This window comes from Schistocerca nitens, chromosome 2 (assembly GCF_023898315.1).
Source record: "Schistocerca nitens isolate TAMUIC-IGC-003100 chromosome 2, iqSchNite1.1, whole genome shotgun sequence".
NCBI classification, from domain to species: Eukaryota; Metazoa; Arthropoda; class Insecta; order Orthoptera; family Acrididae; genus Schistocerca; species Schistocerca nitens.
Window position 1 is genome coordinate 35,944,644 of NC_064615.1, and position 20,505 is coordinate 35,965,148.

The 20,505-nt window shown below is 39.5% G+C and overlaps 1 protein-coding gene across 1 annotated transcript in view; it reads right to left on the bottom strand.

Moving 5' to 3' along the window:
• Positions 1-20,035, bottom strand: part of LOC126235702 (hexosaminidase D-like) — a 237,332-nt gene extending 217,297 nt beyond the window's left edge. The window contains exons 1-3 of the mRNA XM_049944457.1: positions 19,884-20,035; positions 19,754-19,808; positions 19,456-19,671 (exon numbers count right to left, since the gene is read on the bottom strand). Coding sequence (XP_049800414.1) covers positions 19,456-19,671; positions 19,754-19,808; positions 19,884-19,912 — 300 coding nt within the window. The 5' untranslated portion in view covers positions 19,913-20,035. The remainder of the gene's footprint in view (positions 1-19,455; positions 19,672-19,753; positions 19,809-19,883) is intronic.
• Positions 20,036-20,505: the final 470 nt, after the last annotated feature.

Genomic DNA, 20,505 nt, shown 5'->3' on the forward strand with positions numbered 1-20,505 from the left:
TGATGATGTTTTATACTCACCATTGGCCTTGAAGACATATTTTCGCCAACTTATCATGGGTAGATTGAAGAAACCACCAACTGTAACTGTATGAGTGGGTTGCCTATTTGTGATAAACCTCAAGTTTTCTTTGAAGAGTTCAGCAGCTGATTCATCTGAGTTGAGGGTCAGCAAAAGGAACCAATTACTAATTTATTATGATTATTAAGAATAACCTCTACCCTCTGCAAACTCACACGGACTATCTATTTCAGTTTCACTATAAGGTAAACAACTTCTAACAGAAACAGAAATGCTACCACCAACTGTATTTGATCTATCCTTTCTGAAACAGTCACAGAATCATCTGAGCCTCTGATTCAGAACCTCCACTATCAAAGATTCACAATGGTCCTGTCAATGATGCTACAGGTGGTGAGTTCAGCCTCCATATTGCAAGCAAGACTGGCAGTCTTTGCCACTTCAGCTAACTGCATGAAACCATCTTGCTGCTTCTTCTTCTTCTTCTTCTTCTTCTTCTTATTATTATTATTATTATTATTATTATTATTATTATTATTATTATTATTATTATTATTATTTACTTTTCTTTCTTTCTCTTATATACCACGTTGCCTACAAATAAATGTTGAGCTACAGTATGTGACACCCATATAATATCTTTTGGGCTATCCTCTTCTAATTTTCCTTGGCTCTGCATCAACCTGTTTCTACAATTTTTAATCTCCTTTTTTTTTATATACAGCTTCTGACTACTTGAAACTCTTAACTCATTGTAAGCTTTTACTCGTAATCTAATTTCTAACTCTGTGTAGGAATAAAAAACATTTGCAAATATGAGCATCTCATTTCTGTCACACTCAATTAATATGTTCAACAACAATGGAAATTTATGAATGGAATAATATGTAATAATATATATATCTGAGAGTTAAAAAAAAAAAAAAAAAAGAAAAGGCAACCACTCTTCTATAGCTGATTGATGGGTGGCACATAGAAACACTGAACAGAATATAGTATTTACACTAGTTTTTGAACTCTTGCTCTTTCTCTAGCAAAATTACACACATCAACATTTACACATACAACCACACAGACCACATGTTCACACAAACAATATATTCACCATATTAACAGCTAAAGGTTTCATCATTAATCAATGCTGACAATGATTTTTTTAATTTTTCTGAAACTCTCATATAAAAAAACCACTGGGCACCTCCTAAATCTATAAATATTTGAACATCTTGTTACTTCCTTCCCATCTTCAGTCACTGATTTACAATTGGACCAAGGCAGCATCAAAGTGTACTTGTTGATTGGGCTTCTACCAACAGTCATTACGACTTAAATCTACCAGGACTGCCAACATATTGCCACGAGTTGTTTCACATGCATTGTGGCATAGTGGTTCCATCACAGGTTGGTGTGCTGTGGGTTGCCATTTCATTCCCAACCACCAGCAATTACTTGTTAATACTATTTAACTTTTGTGTACTGTTCTCAAAATTTCTTAATTGTGTACTGTTTGTGCATCCTGGAATATACTATGTTTATATAAACAGAAGCACTTCCCATACAGGCATTCACTTCTTTTATGGCTGTATATTCCTGTTTGTAATGAATGGGCTTTCAGTGTTACATGTTGTACTTCACTGATGACCCTGATCATGGATTTGAAATTGATTATTATTAGCTGGCTATGAGCAGACATTGTTTGGTCGAGATGTGGGTACTTTATAACATCTACACAACCATGGCTCCAATTAGGCAACATAAAAGCCATCACCTACACAGACAAGAACCAGAATACAAGCAGTACAGCATTGACAAGGACCATATATTCAGGAAGCCAATGGATTCCAAAACAGCAACATGTCAATTGCACATCGGGCATTCATCAGTGTTTTCTGGAGACACTGGTCGGACCTGACAAAATGGCTGAAAGGATATAACTGGGTTACCAAATACAACAAGTAGGATGATATGATGTGTTGGGCAAAAGTGTATCTTTACTCAGAAGGCGCAACTCAGTAATGGTTGAAGAACAACAACAACAACAAGAACTGGGCAAATGCAGGTAGAACTGAAGAAAACATTTGGTGAAAATCAGCTGCAAGTCCACTTAATGAAATAACAGCACCCAATGTCATGGGGAGACGACACAGTCTTACTTACAGAATGTTTTGGTCCTACAACTCACTTTGAATACAAATATGACAGAAGTCAATACAACTTGATGAAAGGGGTTGCAGAAGACATGTACCACACTCTTCTTGTACAGGATGTCACAAAAAATGAGGAATTCATCAAATGGTACTAGTACATTTGGGAAATGAAACAGAAAAAGAGTTTGACAAAAACAGTGTGACCGCTTCCAAAATGCGGGCACTATGGCAGTTGCAGACCACCACCACAATCTCACTTCTCTCATACATCACATACAATGAGAAGAGATACAACATTTTATTGCAACCAGAACTTTTAGACAAAGGTGATCTCCTACATCAGTAGGCAACAAAGATTGTTGCGGAAGAGATGTATCAATCCATAGCAACAATCTCCACCACCAGTGAATGCGCCAAAAAGAATGGAATTGATCATCTAAGAACTATGGCACAATGCAACATCTGACCAAAGCAAATATAACCAACTTCTCAACCAAGTATAATACGCCACAGAAGAACAGACATTTGGAGACAGAGGACAACACACCTGTATGTTGCCAGGCAAGTTGTACACTACTGCAGGGCAAGAAGGAAAGAAGGAAGATTACAGTTTAATGTTCCATTGATGATGAGTACATGCTTGGATTCAGAAAGGATGAGGAAAGAAACTGGCTGTGGCCTTATCAAAGGAACCATCCCAGCATTTGCCTCAAGTGGTTTAGAGAAATCACGAAAAATCTAAATCTAGGGATCTGAGATTTGAATCTGCCATTCTCCTAAATGGGAGTAGAGTCTGCTAACCACTGCACTGAAAGAAGATGAGTTTTTGATGACTTCTATGCCATCAAGATGTCAACTACCACAACAACTGCATTCACTGCAATCAAACAAACACATGAAAAAACATGTCTAGTCACTGCCACACATAACCCAAGACTGCATGAAAGGAGCAAAGTATTTCTCAACCAGTGACATACAGACAGGCAACTGGCAAATCAAGACTGATTGGAAAATACTGACTTCATAACTCCTGATGGCCTTAATGAGTTCAAAGGTATGCTGTATGTAACACTCCAGCCACCTTCTAGCATATGATGGATAATCTGTTTTGACACCTTAAATGGACAACATGTCTACTATCTGGATGATATTGCCAGTTTTTCAAAGAAGTTTAAAGAACATATAAGCTGCATGACAACTATGTTGAAGTATATTCAGGCTATAGGCCTCCAACTAAATCTGAAAAAGTGCTTCTTTGCAACCCAAGAAATACAAATCCTGGGGCATTTAATCAATGGTGAGAGGGTCTACTCTGATGCAGAGAAAATAAGATGAGTCACAAATTTCTGACTTCTCAGCAGATTCATGATATGAGAAGTTTTCTCTAAATGTGCTCATACTACCAGCAATTCATAAAGGACTTCTATACCTAGACATGTACCTTGTGAGAACTATTTGCATGGAGATGCCGAAGTTTCCTGGAACAAAGTGCTATGAAGGTCTTTCCTTGTCCTTGAGGAGGCACTAACAGCTTCTCCAGCCCGATATTGTATGACAAGAATGCTGAGACAGAACTTCACACTGGTGATAGTGGTTTTCACATAGGAACAGTCCTAGTACAAGTTCAGAAAAGTGCTGAAAGGATGATAGCTTACGCACTTCCAGAGTATTCTCCACATCTAAATGGAACTACTCTAATACAGTGAAAGAGTGCCTCAATCTGCGAGGTAGGGACTGAGGCTTAAGAAGTACGTCACAGTGTGTGACGAAGCAAGCTAGGATAATTTTAATTCCCCTCTTGCTTTTGTCATCTGCCTCCTTAGATTCATTTTGTTACTTTTAACTATATACCATTAGCATATGTGAATACAATCAGCATTTTCATAATAGAGAAAGGTTGGTCCTCAGTTTTAAAGTAAATAACAACAGATCTAATTCTTTGGTTAGTTTTATGTATATAATTGATTTTCTAATTTATTTTGACTATTACTAGTTAGTGTCTTTTGTTATAGGGTGATATCAGTAATTGTTTCATAACGTAAATGCTATTGTTGACATATAAACAAATATAAATTCTGTAATAATTGTAAACATTTGGAAGACAAAATACTAGTCATCTTAAAGTATCTATTTAGCTCGATTCGAAAACATGTTAGCAAAGCCAGACCTTAATTAATTCCAAAGTAATAACAGTTTTGTCAAAAGTATTGTTTACATAACTATATTAGTTAATTTCATGATTTAAATAAATAATACAGCCTAAACCTTGTAGTAGGAGAAACTGTTAAAAGGAACAAATTTTTTGATGTATTCAGTTGATTTAATGAGTTCAGGTTTAATCGCAATTTCTGTAAATTTAACTTTGAACAATGTGTAGTTTCAGTATCTATTATTGTGATGATATATAAGGGCCCAGTTTTTGGTCACGAGACCGTCAGTCCATGGCCGAGTTTCAGACAAGGAATCTGTGTTGCTTAGAATGATAACACTGCATCAATTTAACAGTGAAATAAGTGTTACACCAATAGGCCGTGTGTAAAAACAGTGACAGTGTCTGCTCCAAACATACCTGATTATTCTTCAAGAACTGTGAACTTTGTGGTTAGGTTTTACTGCTCATAGATGTTCAACAGGAAACTATTGTAACAGTATGTGGAGGTTTGCCTGCAAACTAATAATGAGGCTTATCGAAAGTTAAACAATAGTTCACTGGCCATATAACTATGTATTATTGGGGGGGGGGGGGGGGGGGGGGTTGTGAAAAGTGAAATAAAAGACAGTGAAATGCAAACGTGCATCTGTTGGCTACTTTATTTACAGTAGTTAGTGTCGGAATCCACAACCCAGTTTTCAGCCAGTTTAGCAACGCAGTATGTCGTCACCGAGGACAACAAACATAGAAAATAAAACATGCGGAACTGCTACAAGTGGTACACATAAACAAGATACCAACTGTGTTTCAAGGAATCCTGTGACAGAACACAGTAGTTTGGATGAAATCTCAGTCATTGGTGCTTTGAATGACAGAGGTGCTGAACAGTGGGGGATTCAGTATTGATGAAAAGTATAGAAGCCTTGAAGAATGCGGAACTGACCAAAGGAAAATTACAATTAATAACCGCAACACTGTATAAAAGGAACTATGATCGGGTGGGGCAGAAATGGCTGCCCATCATGCCAGCTCATCTATGGCCAGCTATCATGAAGCTCCAGCATATGATCATGTGGGATTAATGAAGAATCTAGATGGAATCAGATGCAGTTACCACAGCCCAGGTCTCTACCCATCAGTTAAGACACTATGTGAGCCACTGTAAGGAATTCCAGTGAAAAAAGCATGTGCTACAGTTACTTCCAGAGCATCTGGTATCAATTCTGCCTGCAGCTGTGCCACTCCACTGTCCTTTACCTCTTGGGAAGGTACCTGAAGTCAACTAACAGGAAACAATGGATAATATTCTGTGCTGAAAACATCACCTGCCACACAAAATCGTGCCAAAACTGCTGAATCTTCGGAAATTGCAAGGTTCCTTTAGAAGACATCATTTTAAAGCAAGGAGCAACCATTCTGATGATCTATGATTGTGAAAAAGTTTTCCAGTCATGAATAGTCTCAGCGGTAATTTCATGTAGTGACATCGCCAATAGGACGAATAATTTAATAAGACATTGGCAGATAGGCTCCTGATAGATGTTGATGTTGAACAAAGGGATTGGAATACAATACTGCCATCCTGTCATCTGCATATAACATAGTGAAGCAAGTCACTAAAGTCTTAACACTATTCTTTCTGCTCCATACTCACGAGGCCAAAATGACAATGGATACACTGTTCCCATTTCAACTGGATGATATTCACCACTCACCACTCACCATTCACCACTCACAAATGGTTCTGTATGCCCAAGAGCACAATAATGCCAAGCACTGGCCAGTGAGATACTGCCCCCCCCCCCTCCCCCCGCAGCGACTTGGTATGGATTTTACAGCTGTGTGGAAAGTGGGAATACTGTAAAAGTTACTAAAGCACTACTTTGGGCTGTGTCATATCCATCACTGCTTGTCCAACATCACATATGAAACTGAGTATTACAAACATTCATGAAGAAAACAAAAGTGCAGAGACATTATCCATATACCCTGTATGAAGTCCTACTTCAGTCCTGAGGCACAGACCGATGATGGGGCTTCCCATTCAAGGAAACTCAAAATACATTCAATGATCACGAAGATTTGATGTGAGGGCTACATTCAGTGCTTGTCATAGTGAAGAGAACATGAACGGAATGCAAAGATCCACCATCAATGCCATACAGAGGACCATTGACAAGAGCTAGATCAAGGGTGCTGTAGACAGATCCAGTGGAAATTCCTGAAATAGCAGGTCAATATTTCTCCAGGAGAGGGAGCAATGCTGCAAGCTACGCTGGATTCGGTGTGGTGTAGCAGTTAGCATCACTGGCTAGAGTGCTGTGGGTCATTAGTTGAAACTCCACTTGATAATTAGTATATGTCATTTATGGAAGGTTCTCTAAATATCTTATGTTTGTAATGTTTGTGTATTTTTTGAGTAGTTAATGTCTGTATAAATAGTAAGACTCTCCATCCATTAGTTCAGATCTGTTCTGGCTTTACATTGGTACTCATAATAAAAGTTCTTCGAATGTTAATATTTTAATTTGTAGTGCTTTTGGATTTGGAGTTGATTCTGGTTATAATGTGACAATATTTTGCTTTTCTTCGGCACAGAATAGATATTGGCAATAAATCATCATGTAAATTTGGAGGCAGACCTGCACAATGGTATGTGGTAACCAAAAAATATAAATTGACGGCACTGTACATATAGCTTTTTCTTCTATTTCTGCGGCTGGCACATTTGATACTTTTGTTTTTGATACGTACTATTCTTTCATGCTGATTTGTAATCAAATATTAATTCTTTTTAGTCTGAAACACAAAAATCTCAATTATAATGACAGACAGAGGAATTACTGCAATCCCATGGGGGCTCGTATCAAACCTGATTTCTGTTATCACTGTTATGGCAGTTGGTACATGGACGGTTCTCTACTGTCTCATATAGTAGTAAAATTATTTTTTGACTTCATTATATAGAATTAAAATGGAAGGTAACATATTATATTATCAAGGACATACAAAAAATAATGACTCATCTTCCATCTTTTGTGAAATTCTGGCGCAATATGCAGCTTAGGAAGTACTGCAAGAAACATATTGTTGATTAGATGACCAGCCAACAGAAGATATTCATCTTTGGGACTCAAAATATGGATGATGAGTTGGAAAAATATATGAATACTGTACATCACATACTAGGCAGGTATGTGCAGACAGGGTTGTGACATGTAAAGACCAATCATGGAGTCACTACAAAAACCAAAGAAAGATTCATTACACTTTTCAATAAAGTCAAAGCCTATTAATGAACAAAAGCTAAATGAAGTCAAAATGAGTGTCAAGATGAGCAAAGCAACCAAGAATCAATTAATCTATTCAGAAAAGTGGTGTGGAAGTTCTGTTCTTGTGCAAAGTTAGTCTATGGATCAAAGTCATAGTGGCACTGGGAGGACGATGAGGAGAAGAGCAGAAAGACAAAATACTGAAGTCTGTCTTTCCAAATCGTTACACTAAACATTGTGTGGTGGCTATTCCTTTTGTTCTCAATGAAATGTTGAAATTATATAAATCAAGGCTATGTACAGCACCGGTAGCTGAAAATCAATAAAAATTACTTGACGGGAAATGATGAAAGAACTTCATGACTTCCCATATGTATGTGTATAAAATGTAGAAGAATATTCTTATGTGAAAGAACTCGATCTACTTCAAGTCACAGATTCACTTACAGTGAAGAGCAACATAGTATTCAAAGTGTTTAGAAAAAGGCACAGGTCATTCCCATTTTCAAGAACTGTAGCACAGATATGTCACATGTAACCATAGTCTAATATTGTTGATGGCAATCTATTGCATAACAATGAAACACATGTTTTGCTCTTTTATCATGAACTTTTTGGAGACCAAAAATTGCCCCTACAGGAAACAGCATAGATCATGCAAATAGCAACTCTGTGAAACTTGTTGTTGTTGTGGTCTTCAGTCCTGAGACTGGTTTGATGCAGCTCTCCATGCTACTCTATCCTGTGCAAGCTTCTTCATCTCCCAGTACCTACTGCAGCCTACATCCTTCTGAATCTGCTTAGTGTATTCATCTCTTGGTCTCCCTCTACGATTTTTACCCTCCACGCTGCCCTCCAATACTAAATTGGTGATCCCTCGATGTCTCAGAACATGTCCTACCAACCGATCCCTTCTTCTAGTCAAGTTGTACCACAAGCTCCTCTTCTCTCCAATTCTATTCAATACCTCCTCATTAGTTATGTGATCTACCCACCTAATCTTCAGCATTCTTCTGTAGCACCACATTTCGAAAGCCTCTATTCTCTTCTTGTCCAAACTATTTATCAACCACGTTTCACTTCCATACATGGCTACACTCCATACAAATACTTTCAGAAATGACTTCCTGACATTTAAATCTATACACAATGTTAACAAATTTTTCTTCTTCAGAAACACTTTCCTTGCCATTGCCAGTCTACATTTTATATCCTCTCTACTTCGACCATCATCAATTATTTTGCTCCCCAAATAGCAAAACTCCTTCACTACTTTAAGTATCTCATTTCCTAATCTAATTACCTCAGCATCACCTGACTTAATTCGACTACATTCCATTATCCTCGTTTTGCTTTTGTTGATGTTCATCTTATACCCTCCTTTCAAGACACTGTCCATTCCGTTCAACTGCTCTTCCAAGTCCTTTGCTGCCTCTGACAGAATTACAATGTCATCGGCGAACCTCAAAGTTTTTATTTCTTCTTCATGGATTTTAATTCCTACTGTGAACTTTTCTTTTGTTTCCTTTATTGCTTGCTCAATATACAGTTTGAATAACATCGGGGATAGGCTACAACCCTGTCTCACTCCCTTCCCAACCACTGCTTCCCTTTCATACCCCTCGACTTTTATAACTGCCATCTGCTTTCTGTACAAATTGTAAATAGCCTTTTGCTCCCTGTGTTTTACCCCTGCCACCTTCAGAATTTGAAAGAGCATATTCCAGTCAACATTGTCAAAAGCTTTCTGTAAGTCTACAAATGCTAGAAATGTAGGTTTTCCTTTCCTTAATCTAGTTTCTAAGATAAGTCATAGGGTCAGTATTGCCTCATGTGTTCCAATACTTCTACGGAATCCAAACTGATCTTCCCCGAGGTCGGCTTCTACTAGTTTTTCCATTCGTCTGTTAAGAATCCATGTTAGTATTTTGCAGCCGCGACTTATTAAACTGGTAATTCGGTAATTTTCACATCTGTCAACACCTGCTTTCTTTGGGATTGGAATTATTATATTCTTCTTGAAGTCTGAGGGAATTTCGCCTGTCTCATACATCTTGCTCACCAGATGGTAGAGTTTTGTCAGGACTGGCTCTCCCAAGGCTGTCAGTAGTTCTAATGGAATGTTGTCTACTCCAGGGGCCTTTTTTCGACTCAGGTCTTTCAGTGCTCTGTCAAACTCTTCACGCAGTATCATATCTTCCATTTCATCTTCATCTACATCCTCTTCCGTTTCCATAATATTCTCCTCAAGTTCATCGCCCTTGTATAGACCCTCTATATACTCCTTCCACCTTTCTGCTTTCCCTTCTTTGCTTAGAACTGGGTTTCCATCAAAGCCCTTGATATTCATGCAAGTGGTTCTCCTTTCTCCAAAGGTCTATTTAATTTTCCTGTAGGCAGTATCTATCTTACCCCTAGTGAGATAAGCCTCTACCTCCTTACATTTGTCCTCAAGCTGTGAAACTTAGTTTGCTCTATTCGCCCTTGATATTCAGAAGTCAGTAGGTAGTGGCTCCCTTGTTGCTGGCATTTATATTTACTTCAAAAAGGTATTTGATACTGTTACATCCTGGCACCTTTCCTGCCTCTCGACAACTGTCTACGTAGACCAGAGCCACACAGTAGCTGCCATCTACAAAATGTAGGTGGCTCAGACATGGTCCATTAAGAAATATTCCTTCTCATTTTCCTGTTTTAGAGACATGGAAACTCTTCCTAAAGCTCAAGGAAACAGTTTTGATGATATATAACCTTGTTGCCTGACTAATCTTTCAGTTTTTAATTTCTAACTCTAATGAAGTTTAATGGAATCTATAATACTGATGTAATATACTAACAAAAACAAAATCAAATAGCAATAATATAGGAGTAGGTCTAATAAAAAAGAAGAACATAAGACTGCATGTAAATTACTATGAACAGGACCCTGGATAGATCATAACAGCCAAAACAGACACAAAGTCACAGCTACTCATAGGAGCACAGGTAAACACAGAAATAGACCCAACATAGACACAAATCTGAAGCTGATCACAAGAGTACAAGTATACATAGAAATACATTCACAAATGATGAATACACTGAAAAAATATATATAAACTATAAGAAATTATTAAGTAAATAAGGTGACGCAAAAATTTAACTGAAATGTGGGACAAGAATTCAACAGAAGGAAAATTAAAGAGAAGAAAAAATAGTAGAAAGTTATGAACTGGGCGAAAGGAATAAACAGGAAAGCCACCTTGTAGAACTCAAAATGAGTCACTGGTTATAAATGATGATCCCAGAAATATACTACAATTGTCTATGTACCACTCCAACAGCATGCACAAGGCATTTAAACTTTCTTCCCATGCCCCATATATGAACAAAATGGTAAAATGACCTAAAATCTGGCACAACATGGTGTACAGTCTGCCACGCATTTCATAGTGGTTTGCTGAGCGTAGACATAGGATTCAATTATTGCCAACACATGGTCTAAGAATATTGAAAAAGGATTGTATACACAGTAAGAGACCTCAAGAGACCAGAAAGTTTCATATAAATTGTATAACTGATCAGAAGCAATATGCAGAATAAAGCTGAAGAAATTGCAGAAAGGTAGATAATTAAGGTGATACATTCTGAAAAAGATGAAACAACAAGAGTTAACAGATTCAGAGGGAGCAAGAGGCAATGACAGGCTGAAATATGTGAATGAAATATGAAGGCTATACCGAAAGTTTTTAGCAGAATGTGTGAAAAAAATTTATTTGCAAAAAAACATTTACAACTTTTCAAAATACTCTCCATTAGTACAGGGTGTTTCAAAAATGACCGGTATATTTGAAACGGCAATAAAAACTAAACGAGCAGCGATAGAAATACACCGTTTGTTGCAATATGCTTGGGACAACAGTACATTTTCAGGCGGACAAACTTTCTAAATTACAGTAGTTACAATTTTCAACAACAGATGGCGCTGCAAGTGATGTGAAAGATATAGAAGACAACGCAGTCTGTGGGTGCGCCATTCTGTACGTCGTCTTTCTGCTGTAAGCGTGTGCTGTTCACAACGTGCAAGTGTGGTGTAGACAACATGGTTTATTCCTTAGAACAGACGATTTTTCTGGTGTTGGAATTCCACCGCCTAGAACACAGTGTTGTTGCAACAAGACGAAGTTTTCAACGGAGGTTTAATGTAACCAAAGGACCGAAAAGCGATACAATAAAGGATCTGTTTGAAAAATTTCAACGGACTGGGAACGTGACGGATGAATGTGCTGGAAAGGTAGGGCGACCGTGTACGGCAACCACAGAGGGCAACGCGCAGCTAGTGCAGCAGGTGATCCAACAGTGGCCTCGGGTTTCCGTTCGCCGTGTTGCAGCTGCGGTCCAAATGACGCCAACGTCCACGTATCGTCTCATGCGCCAGAGTTTACACCTCTATCCATACAAAATTCAAACGCGGCAACCCCTCAGCGCCGCTACCATTGCTGCACGAGAGACATTCGCTAACGATATAGTGCACAGGATTGATGACGGCGATATGCATGTGGGCAGCATTTGGTTTACTGACGAAGCTTATTTTTACCTGGACGGCTTCGTCAATAAACAGAACTGGCACATTTGGGGAACCGAAAAGCCCCATGTTGCAGTCCCATCGTCCCTGCATCCTCCAAAAGTACTGGTCTGGGCCGCCATGTCTTCCAAAGGAATCATTGGCCCATTTTTCAGATCCGAAACGATTACTGCATCACGCTATCTGGACATTCTTCGTGAATTTGTGGCAGTACAAACTGCCTTAGATGACACTGCGAACACCTCGTGGTTTATGCAAGATGGTGCCCGGCCACATCGCACGGCCGACGTCATTAATTTCCTGAATGAATATTTCGATGATCGTGTGATTGCTTTGGGCTATCCGAAACATACAGGAGGCGGCGTGGATTGGCCTCCCTATTCGCCAGACATGAACCCCTGTGACTTCTTTCTGTGGGGACACTTGAAAGACCAGGTGTACCGCCAGAATCCAGAAACAATTGAACAGCTGAAGCAGTACATCTCATCTGCATGTGAAGCCATTCCGCCAGACACGTTGCCAAAGGTTTCGGGTAATTTCATTCAGAGACTACGCCATATTATTGCTACGCATGGTGGATATGTGGAAAATATCGTACTATAGAGTTTCCCAGACCGCAGCGCCATCTGTTGTTGAAAATTGTAACTACTGTAATTTCGAAAGTTTGTCTGCCTGAAAATGTACTGTTGTCCCAAGCATATTGCAACAAACGGTGTATTCCTATCGCTGCTCGTTTAGTTTTTATTGCCGTTTCAAATATACCGGTCATTTTTGAAACACCCTGTATGTATACATTTTTCCATTCTCTGAAACCACTTAGAAAATGTGTCAGTCCAAGCTTCTTTCGGTATGTCACTTAGTGCACTTTCGTACGCTGCAATGGCCTCTCCATCTGATGAAAACCACTGCCCTCGAATTTTTTCCTTAGTCTTAGCGAACAGAGAGAAGTCACAGGGGACCAGGTCAGGTGAATAGGGGGGATGGGGTAACACTCGCACTTTTTCCTTCTCCAGAAAGTCCATCGTTCTGGCACCCCTGTGCGCAGATACATTGTCGTGATGCAGCTATAGGTGCCCACTTTTGGACTTTGGATGCTGTGACTTCCATGTGGCGATGACTTTTGGAAGAAAATCATCCATGTACCATTCAGCATTGACTGTACGACGTGTGTCCAAGGTCACAGAGGTGAGATGCCCGATCTTTGTGAAAAAAGTTGCCACCATCTTTTTTCTAGAGCTCCAACTTCATCGAACTTTTGTGGGTGGTTCCTCCCCTGGAAAGCACCACACAGAAGACTGTCTCTTCGTTTCAGGGCCATAATGGTAGACCCACGTTTCATCACTTGTGACAATATTGTAGGTGTCTTGGGACTTCCCTCCATTGAATTTTTTGAGCATGAAATGACACCAGTCCACTCTCACCTCCTTTTGGGTTTCTGTCAGGGAATGTGGCACCCAACGGGCACATCTCTTAGTAAGGCCTAAGTGACAATGAACGATGGTCTGTGCTGCTGTTGATCCAATATTTAGGGTCCCTTCAATGTCGCAAAATGTAAGATGTGGATCTTCTTTGATCATTTCCCTCACAGCATCAATGTTTTCAGGAGTCACAGCTGTTGCTGGCTGACTGGGATGAGGTTCATCTTCAATTGACTGCCGACCCCTCGAAAACTCGCAAAACCAATTTCCAACTGTGGCCCTAGAAGGGGAAGCTTCACCAAAACCACGCAGCAAAGAAGAATGGCATTCTTTGGCACTTAAACCCTTTTTATAATCGTAAAAAATCATGGTGCGAAAGTCGCGGTGCGACAGCTCCATCCTGCACTGTCTCTGACTCAGCACTGCCTGTGCTTTCTTACCGCGCTGTGGGGGGATCACCGCTAGCCAGGGGCTGCGCGCACACGTCCTCCGCCTTACGGTTTACAGGCTGCTGAAAACTTTTGGCATAGCCCTCGTACAACAGCAGACAAATGAGTAGCTTTGAAACATAAAATACTCAATGAAACAGAGGAAGAACTAGATAAAAAGATAAGATCCAGTAAGAATCCTTGAATAACACTTGAAATATTAATTTAATTAGTGTAAGGAGAAGACCTAAAAATTCAGAAAATGAAGCAGGCAAAAAGTAATACACAACTAAATAAAATAGAGTTTGACACAAGTGCAAAATGGCAAAAAAATAATGATTTGAGGAATATCAACAATGTAGGAAAAGATATATTGCTACTTACCATAAAGACGACACACTAAGTTGCAGACAGGCACAATTAAAAGATGTGTAAAAAGGTGTAAGCCTAAGTGTCTTTTAATTACTGCCGGTCTACAATTTAATGCATCATCCTTATGGCAAGTAGCAATCTATCTTATCCTACGCTGTTGATATTCCAGCCGGCAGTTTCCATTGTTTAATGATTGGAGAAATAGAAGCTTATTATAAGACACCACAGATGATGCGTAAAGGAAAAATCACAGAAACCATGGCAAAAAAAAAAAAAAAAAAAAAAAAAATTATGAAGCAGCTGTATGAACATGTACAAAGGGAGATGGAAGTGGATGAATATAAGATGGGTGATGTAATACTGTGAGAAGAATATGATCATCAGAATAAGTCTCATGAGATAGATAGGTAAAAGTGCACTTATGATATTGGTGGCTTTTTCATTGGACGCTGCTGCTAGTTACGGTTCGCACAATGAATCGTGAGTAAGATGTAGGTAGCCAGTGAGGTTCTCATCTATAATTTTCAGTCATTCATAAGTAAAGTTAGTTGGTATTTTGTCCTTTTAGGTTAGAACTTTGTTGGAATTTTCAGTAAAATCAGAAATAAGACATACAAGTATGTTACTACAATGATGAGTTTATAAGTCAGGCTGCATTACAAATCAATCTGTTATGACTATCATATTTTCATATTAAGATGCACCTGCTTTGCCAAGTCACAAGAGAATTTTCATATTCTAAATATTCTAACATGACTCGCTTGTGCTACAAAGCAGTCTCTTGGCGCGCGCGCGCGCGCCCCCACACACACACACACACACACACACACACACACACACACACACACACACACACACACAGAGTAAGGAGGAGGTCGGAGTGGGAGGGGCAGGGATAGTAAGGCAGGGGAGGGGGACAGCCAAATGCTGGCAGCTATGTGCAGTCAGGAGGTAAGGGGGGGAGTAGCAGAAGCAGAGAGGAGTAAAAAGACTGAGTGCGATGATGGGATGAGGGCTGTGCAGTGCTAGAATGGGAACAGGTAAGGGGTTGGATGGGTGATGACAATGTCAAACAAAGGTTGAGACCAGGAGGGTTACAGGAACGTAGGACACAATGGAGGGAAATTTCCCACCTGCGAAATTCAGAAAATCTGGTGTTGGTGGGAAGGAGCCATATGGCACACGCTGTGAAGTAGTCACTGAGATGAGGGATATCACGTTGGTCAGGGTGCTCAGCAACAGGGTGGTCCTCTTGTTTCTTGGCCACAGTTCATCGGTGGCCATTCAAGCAAACAGACATCTTGTCGGTTGTCATGCCCGTGCAGAACGCAGCACAGTGGTTGCAGATTAGCTTAGCAGACCTACCTTTTATGGGATAGGTGATGTCTGTTACAGGACTGGATTAGGTGGTCGTGGTGGTGGCGGTGGGAGGACTTATGGGAAAGGTCTCGCATCTAGGTCTATTACAGGTATACAATCCATGAGGTAAGGGATTGGGAGCAGGGGTTGTGTAGGGATGGATGGGTATATTGTATAGGTTCGGTGGAAAGCAGAATACCACTGTGGGTGGGGTGGGAAGGATAGTGGGTAGGATATGTCTCATTTCAGGGCACGATGAGAGATATTTGAAACCCTGGCAGGGAATGTAATTCAGTTACCCGAATCCTGGGTGGCACAGAGTTACAAGGGGAATGCTCTTCTGTGGCCGGACAGTGAGACTTTGGGAGGTGGTGGGAGACTGGAAAGATAAGGCATGGGGATTTGTTTTTGTACAAGGCTGGGAGGATAATTACAGTCTGTGAAGGCCTCAATGAGACTCTACGATTATTTCGAAAGGGACCGCTCGTCACTGCGGATGTGAGGACCACAGGTGGTTAGGCTGCACGGAAGGGACTTCTTTGTATTGAAGAGGTGGCAGTTGTCGAAGTGGAAGTATTGCTGGTGATTAGTAGGTTTGATATGGACAGAGGTATTGATGTAGCCATCTTTGAGGTGGAGGTCAACATCTACAAAGGTGGTTTGTTGGGTTGGGTAGGACCAGGTGAAGCAAATGGGGGAGAGGCTGTTGACATTGTGGAGGAATGTGGATAGGATGTCCTCACCCTCAATCCAGATTGCAAAGATGTCATCTATGAATATGACCCAGGTGAGGAGTTTAGGATTCTGGGTGTTCAGGAAGGATTCCTCTAGATGGCCCATGAACAGATTGGCATAAGATTGTGCCATGCGGGTGCCCATAAACATACCCCAGATTTGCTTGTAGGTAATGCCTTCAAAGGAGAAGTAGTTGTGGATGAGGACACAGTTGGTCATGGCGACTAGGAAGGAGGTTATTGGTTTGGAATCTGTCAGGCATCTGGAAAGGTAGTGTTCAAAAGCAGTAAGTCTGTGGGCATTAGGGATGTTAGTGTAAAGGAAGGTGGCATCAACAGACAAGCAGGGCATCGTGTGGTAAAGGGACAGCAACTGTGGAGAGTTGGTAGAGGAAATGGTTGATATCTTTTAGTTTGTATCAGTCTTTTTGTAGTGCCTATCTGCGAGCCAGATCACTAGCAGTTATTCCAACTTTCTCCATTAAAAAACAAATGCCATCAATTCACACTTTCTGCCGAAAGAAGTCATCAAATTCAGTGATTCTCACTGGCTGTGTATAGACTCACCTGACTGGCTATGACCACCATCAATGAATTGCTTACATCAGCATATAATGCATGAGCCACCAACACTGTAAGTCTATTTAGCCACTAGATGACATTCCTTTAGAATTATTAATAATATTGGGAGAACCAATCATGAGAAAACTGTTCCACCTGGTATGTAGGATATAATAATTTTAACACCAACCCCAAGAAAGGGAGTGCTAGCTAGAGAAATATAGGAACATGCAAGGTAATGCTAAACCTACAACATATCTTGTATGATAGGCTAAGGAAGGCAAACCTACATTTATAGCATTTATTTATTTAGAGAAAGCTTTCGATAATGTTGATTCGAATAAGTTCTTTTAAATTTTGAAGGTAGCAGGGACATAATGTAGGGAGCAAAAGGTCATCCACAACTTGTACAGAAACCAGATTGTAGTTACAAGAGCTAAAGGACATGAAAGGGAAGCTACAGTTGTGAAGGTAGTGAAACAGGGTTCTATCCTATGTTATTCAATCTGTACATTAGAAAGCAGTAAAGTAAACAAAGGAGAAGTTTGGAAAGGGGAATTATAGCTCAGGGAGAATAAATAAAAACTTCAATGACATTCTAATTCTGTCCGAGATGGCATAGGACATGCAAAGACACGAGATGAATATTAACTAAAGTAAAATAATAAGTTTTGCTATTTGTGCAATAAAATAACTGACAATGGCTGAAGTAGAGAGGATATAAAATTCTGATTGGCGATAGCAATTAAAAGTTGTTTTGAAAAACAGCTATTGGTAATGAGTAATCTCCAAGTACATTTCCTTTCTTCATCCCTCAAATACATCTTGTCCAGGATGACTTACAGAGTAGCTGTCATTGTTTTCATTATTAACTTACCTCTGTTCCTGATTCAACTCTTGAACTGTAGGAACATTTTAAGATATCTTGATAAGCTTGGATAGTTTATCCCTGATGTTAGTTACTGTGTCATATGTCACCTTGACTGATGCAATGTGATGTCTACCCAGCATTAATTTCTGTATCGATTTCTTCTACACATACTGCTTGTGCTATTCCTCTTTTTTCATTGCACTTTATCTTAGCCTTAATAGGCATTTCTGAATAATATTGTTTAGTTCAGCAGCAGCAGCAACAGTTATTGATCAATTAAATCTACTGATACCAGATGTCTGCTTTGATCAGTAATGTAATGATGATGAGATATGTGATGTTACATGTGTGCAAACCAAGAGACATCAGAATACTGACAATATATGTCACGTGTATATAGTTTTTGGAATGTAAATTATTGTGACAGACTGATCTGTAGTGTAGTCGAAAGGCTAGGCTATGTTGAAAGGTGAAATTTTTGTTGTGAACTGGCAAGGCCAATGAATATGATTCCATTAGAACAACTGTAATTATTATTATTGTGCACATGTTACACACATTTCATTTTGATAAGTTGTTTATGTCTGCCATTTGACAACATTGTTGGCCATAGTCTACTGGTGCTATCGAAGGCTTTAATTAAGTTTCGCAGTCAACAGATATCTGTAGGGATGGATACATGCATCAAATTACGTCATAAGAAAATAGATAGTTATTTGCAGGTTCTGGAAATTATAGTTCATGTTTGCCCATCAGTGGAGATGTAGGTTCATATTTAGGTAGAGACACACTAATTCTGAATTATATTTCTTATAGCTGTGCTGTGGCATGAGAAGAATTTGTCACTCAGATCTCAATAGTAATGAGTTTGTAGCATTGTGCTGAGTACAAATGATTTTCCTAAAATCTGCTTCTGTAACAATGTGCACCTAGTTCCTTCAACTTCACCAAGGGACTAAAGTTTAAAGCTAGCCTTTCATGAGATGGCAACAAAAGATGCTGCACTGGTGAAAAACCAAAATGATTTCATACCTCAGAGTGAAAAACAAATTTTATCACTTTGAGATTTTGCAAAGTCTTTTCTATCAAGACCATTGAAACATCTCTGTTCCATTGTTTTTGACAAGCTGCTTGTCCTTTACCAAACAGAATGCTACAGACATTTCAGACTCTCACGCCTCCCCCAACAAACAAGGGAATACTGACGAGTGGTTTATTTTTTAAATATTTGTGATTACATCCAACTTAAACGCTCAATGTCATGCAGCTACACAGTAACTACATTTACCTATAATTCTTAAATCGTCAGACAATTTGTCTTAAAAGAGGTGGCTACTTTAGCAAGGTAGATCTCATGACTGCTTTTTATAAAATAAAATTCCTCGCTCGGCCTGTCAGACCACTGTATAAACACAAGCTAACGCCTCAGCTACAGAGATCAAGGCAGATAAAAATTATTGAGTTTGTAGGAAGCTGAAGACTAGTATAGTTGATTGTGCTGGTAGAATTCTTAATAAAGGAGTCAGTTCGAAACCGATTTACAGAAAAATTCATACCTCAAGATGACCGAATGTCTGAACCAGTGGTACAACGGCAAGCCCGGCATCACCTGCCAGATGAAGTAAAAGCCTTGCTTCTTCAACGGTGTATGCTCCTGATTGTGACAAGGGTCCTTTAGAACCTATTGATATAAGGTCTCGGACATATGGGAAAGTATCTTCCCATTCTATTAAAATACCTGTGGCGCCCCATTCGCGGAATAACGGGAACAACTGAAATGTGAACTCGACTATTTAGAAACATGTACCTTTTAAACCAAAAATAAAACATTAGAGAAAAGGAAAAATTGTTAACCTGTTCCAAATATGTCACTTTCGGCGGTGCTCCCTTAAAATCTAGATGGACGAGCCTGAAAGAAAAGATCTGTGTCAAATCTTATTTACATAAGAGTTTTACTTAAATCAGCCAATTATTGTAGATCCACCTGTGAGATCCCAGTGTCAGTGATTCCATTTTTCAGCGGGACAGATCCCATTTTCAGCCAATTATATATAAGGATTCATTCCAAAATATTAATCTGCGTAACAGGATCATAATATTATGATTTAGACTTCAAATTGTAAACATAGCAAGCCAAAGAGTTCAATGACAGATACGCAAAGATACTACCAACACAAAAACAAAAAGTGGCAGCTGCAAATCGTAAACCTCGAATGTTTGTGCATATCATAACTTACATCTTCACCTTTAGCTGGAAATCAGGGAACGGCTTTGCTTTTATTGCCATCAGCTCTATGGTTGACTTGAAGAAATTATGCACGCTAGTCTATCCTGTGCAAATGCCTTCATCTCTGTGTAACTATAAACAACATTATGTCACTTCACGCCAAGACATTCGACAATTCATTTCAAATGGCGGCATTCACACAGGTCGTCAATGGACCGTCACGTCAAGGTAATGTTCCTCCTCTGGAAGAAGGTTCTGACAGTCTCATGGTCTGCTAGGGAAGTTAACCTGTTTTTCACTGTGCTCACTCATGTTAAGACCAATTCACACGGCTGTCACGTGTCGTCAAAACATTCCACAATGAATTTCCAATGGCAGA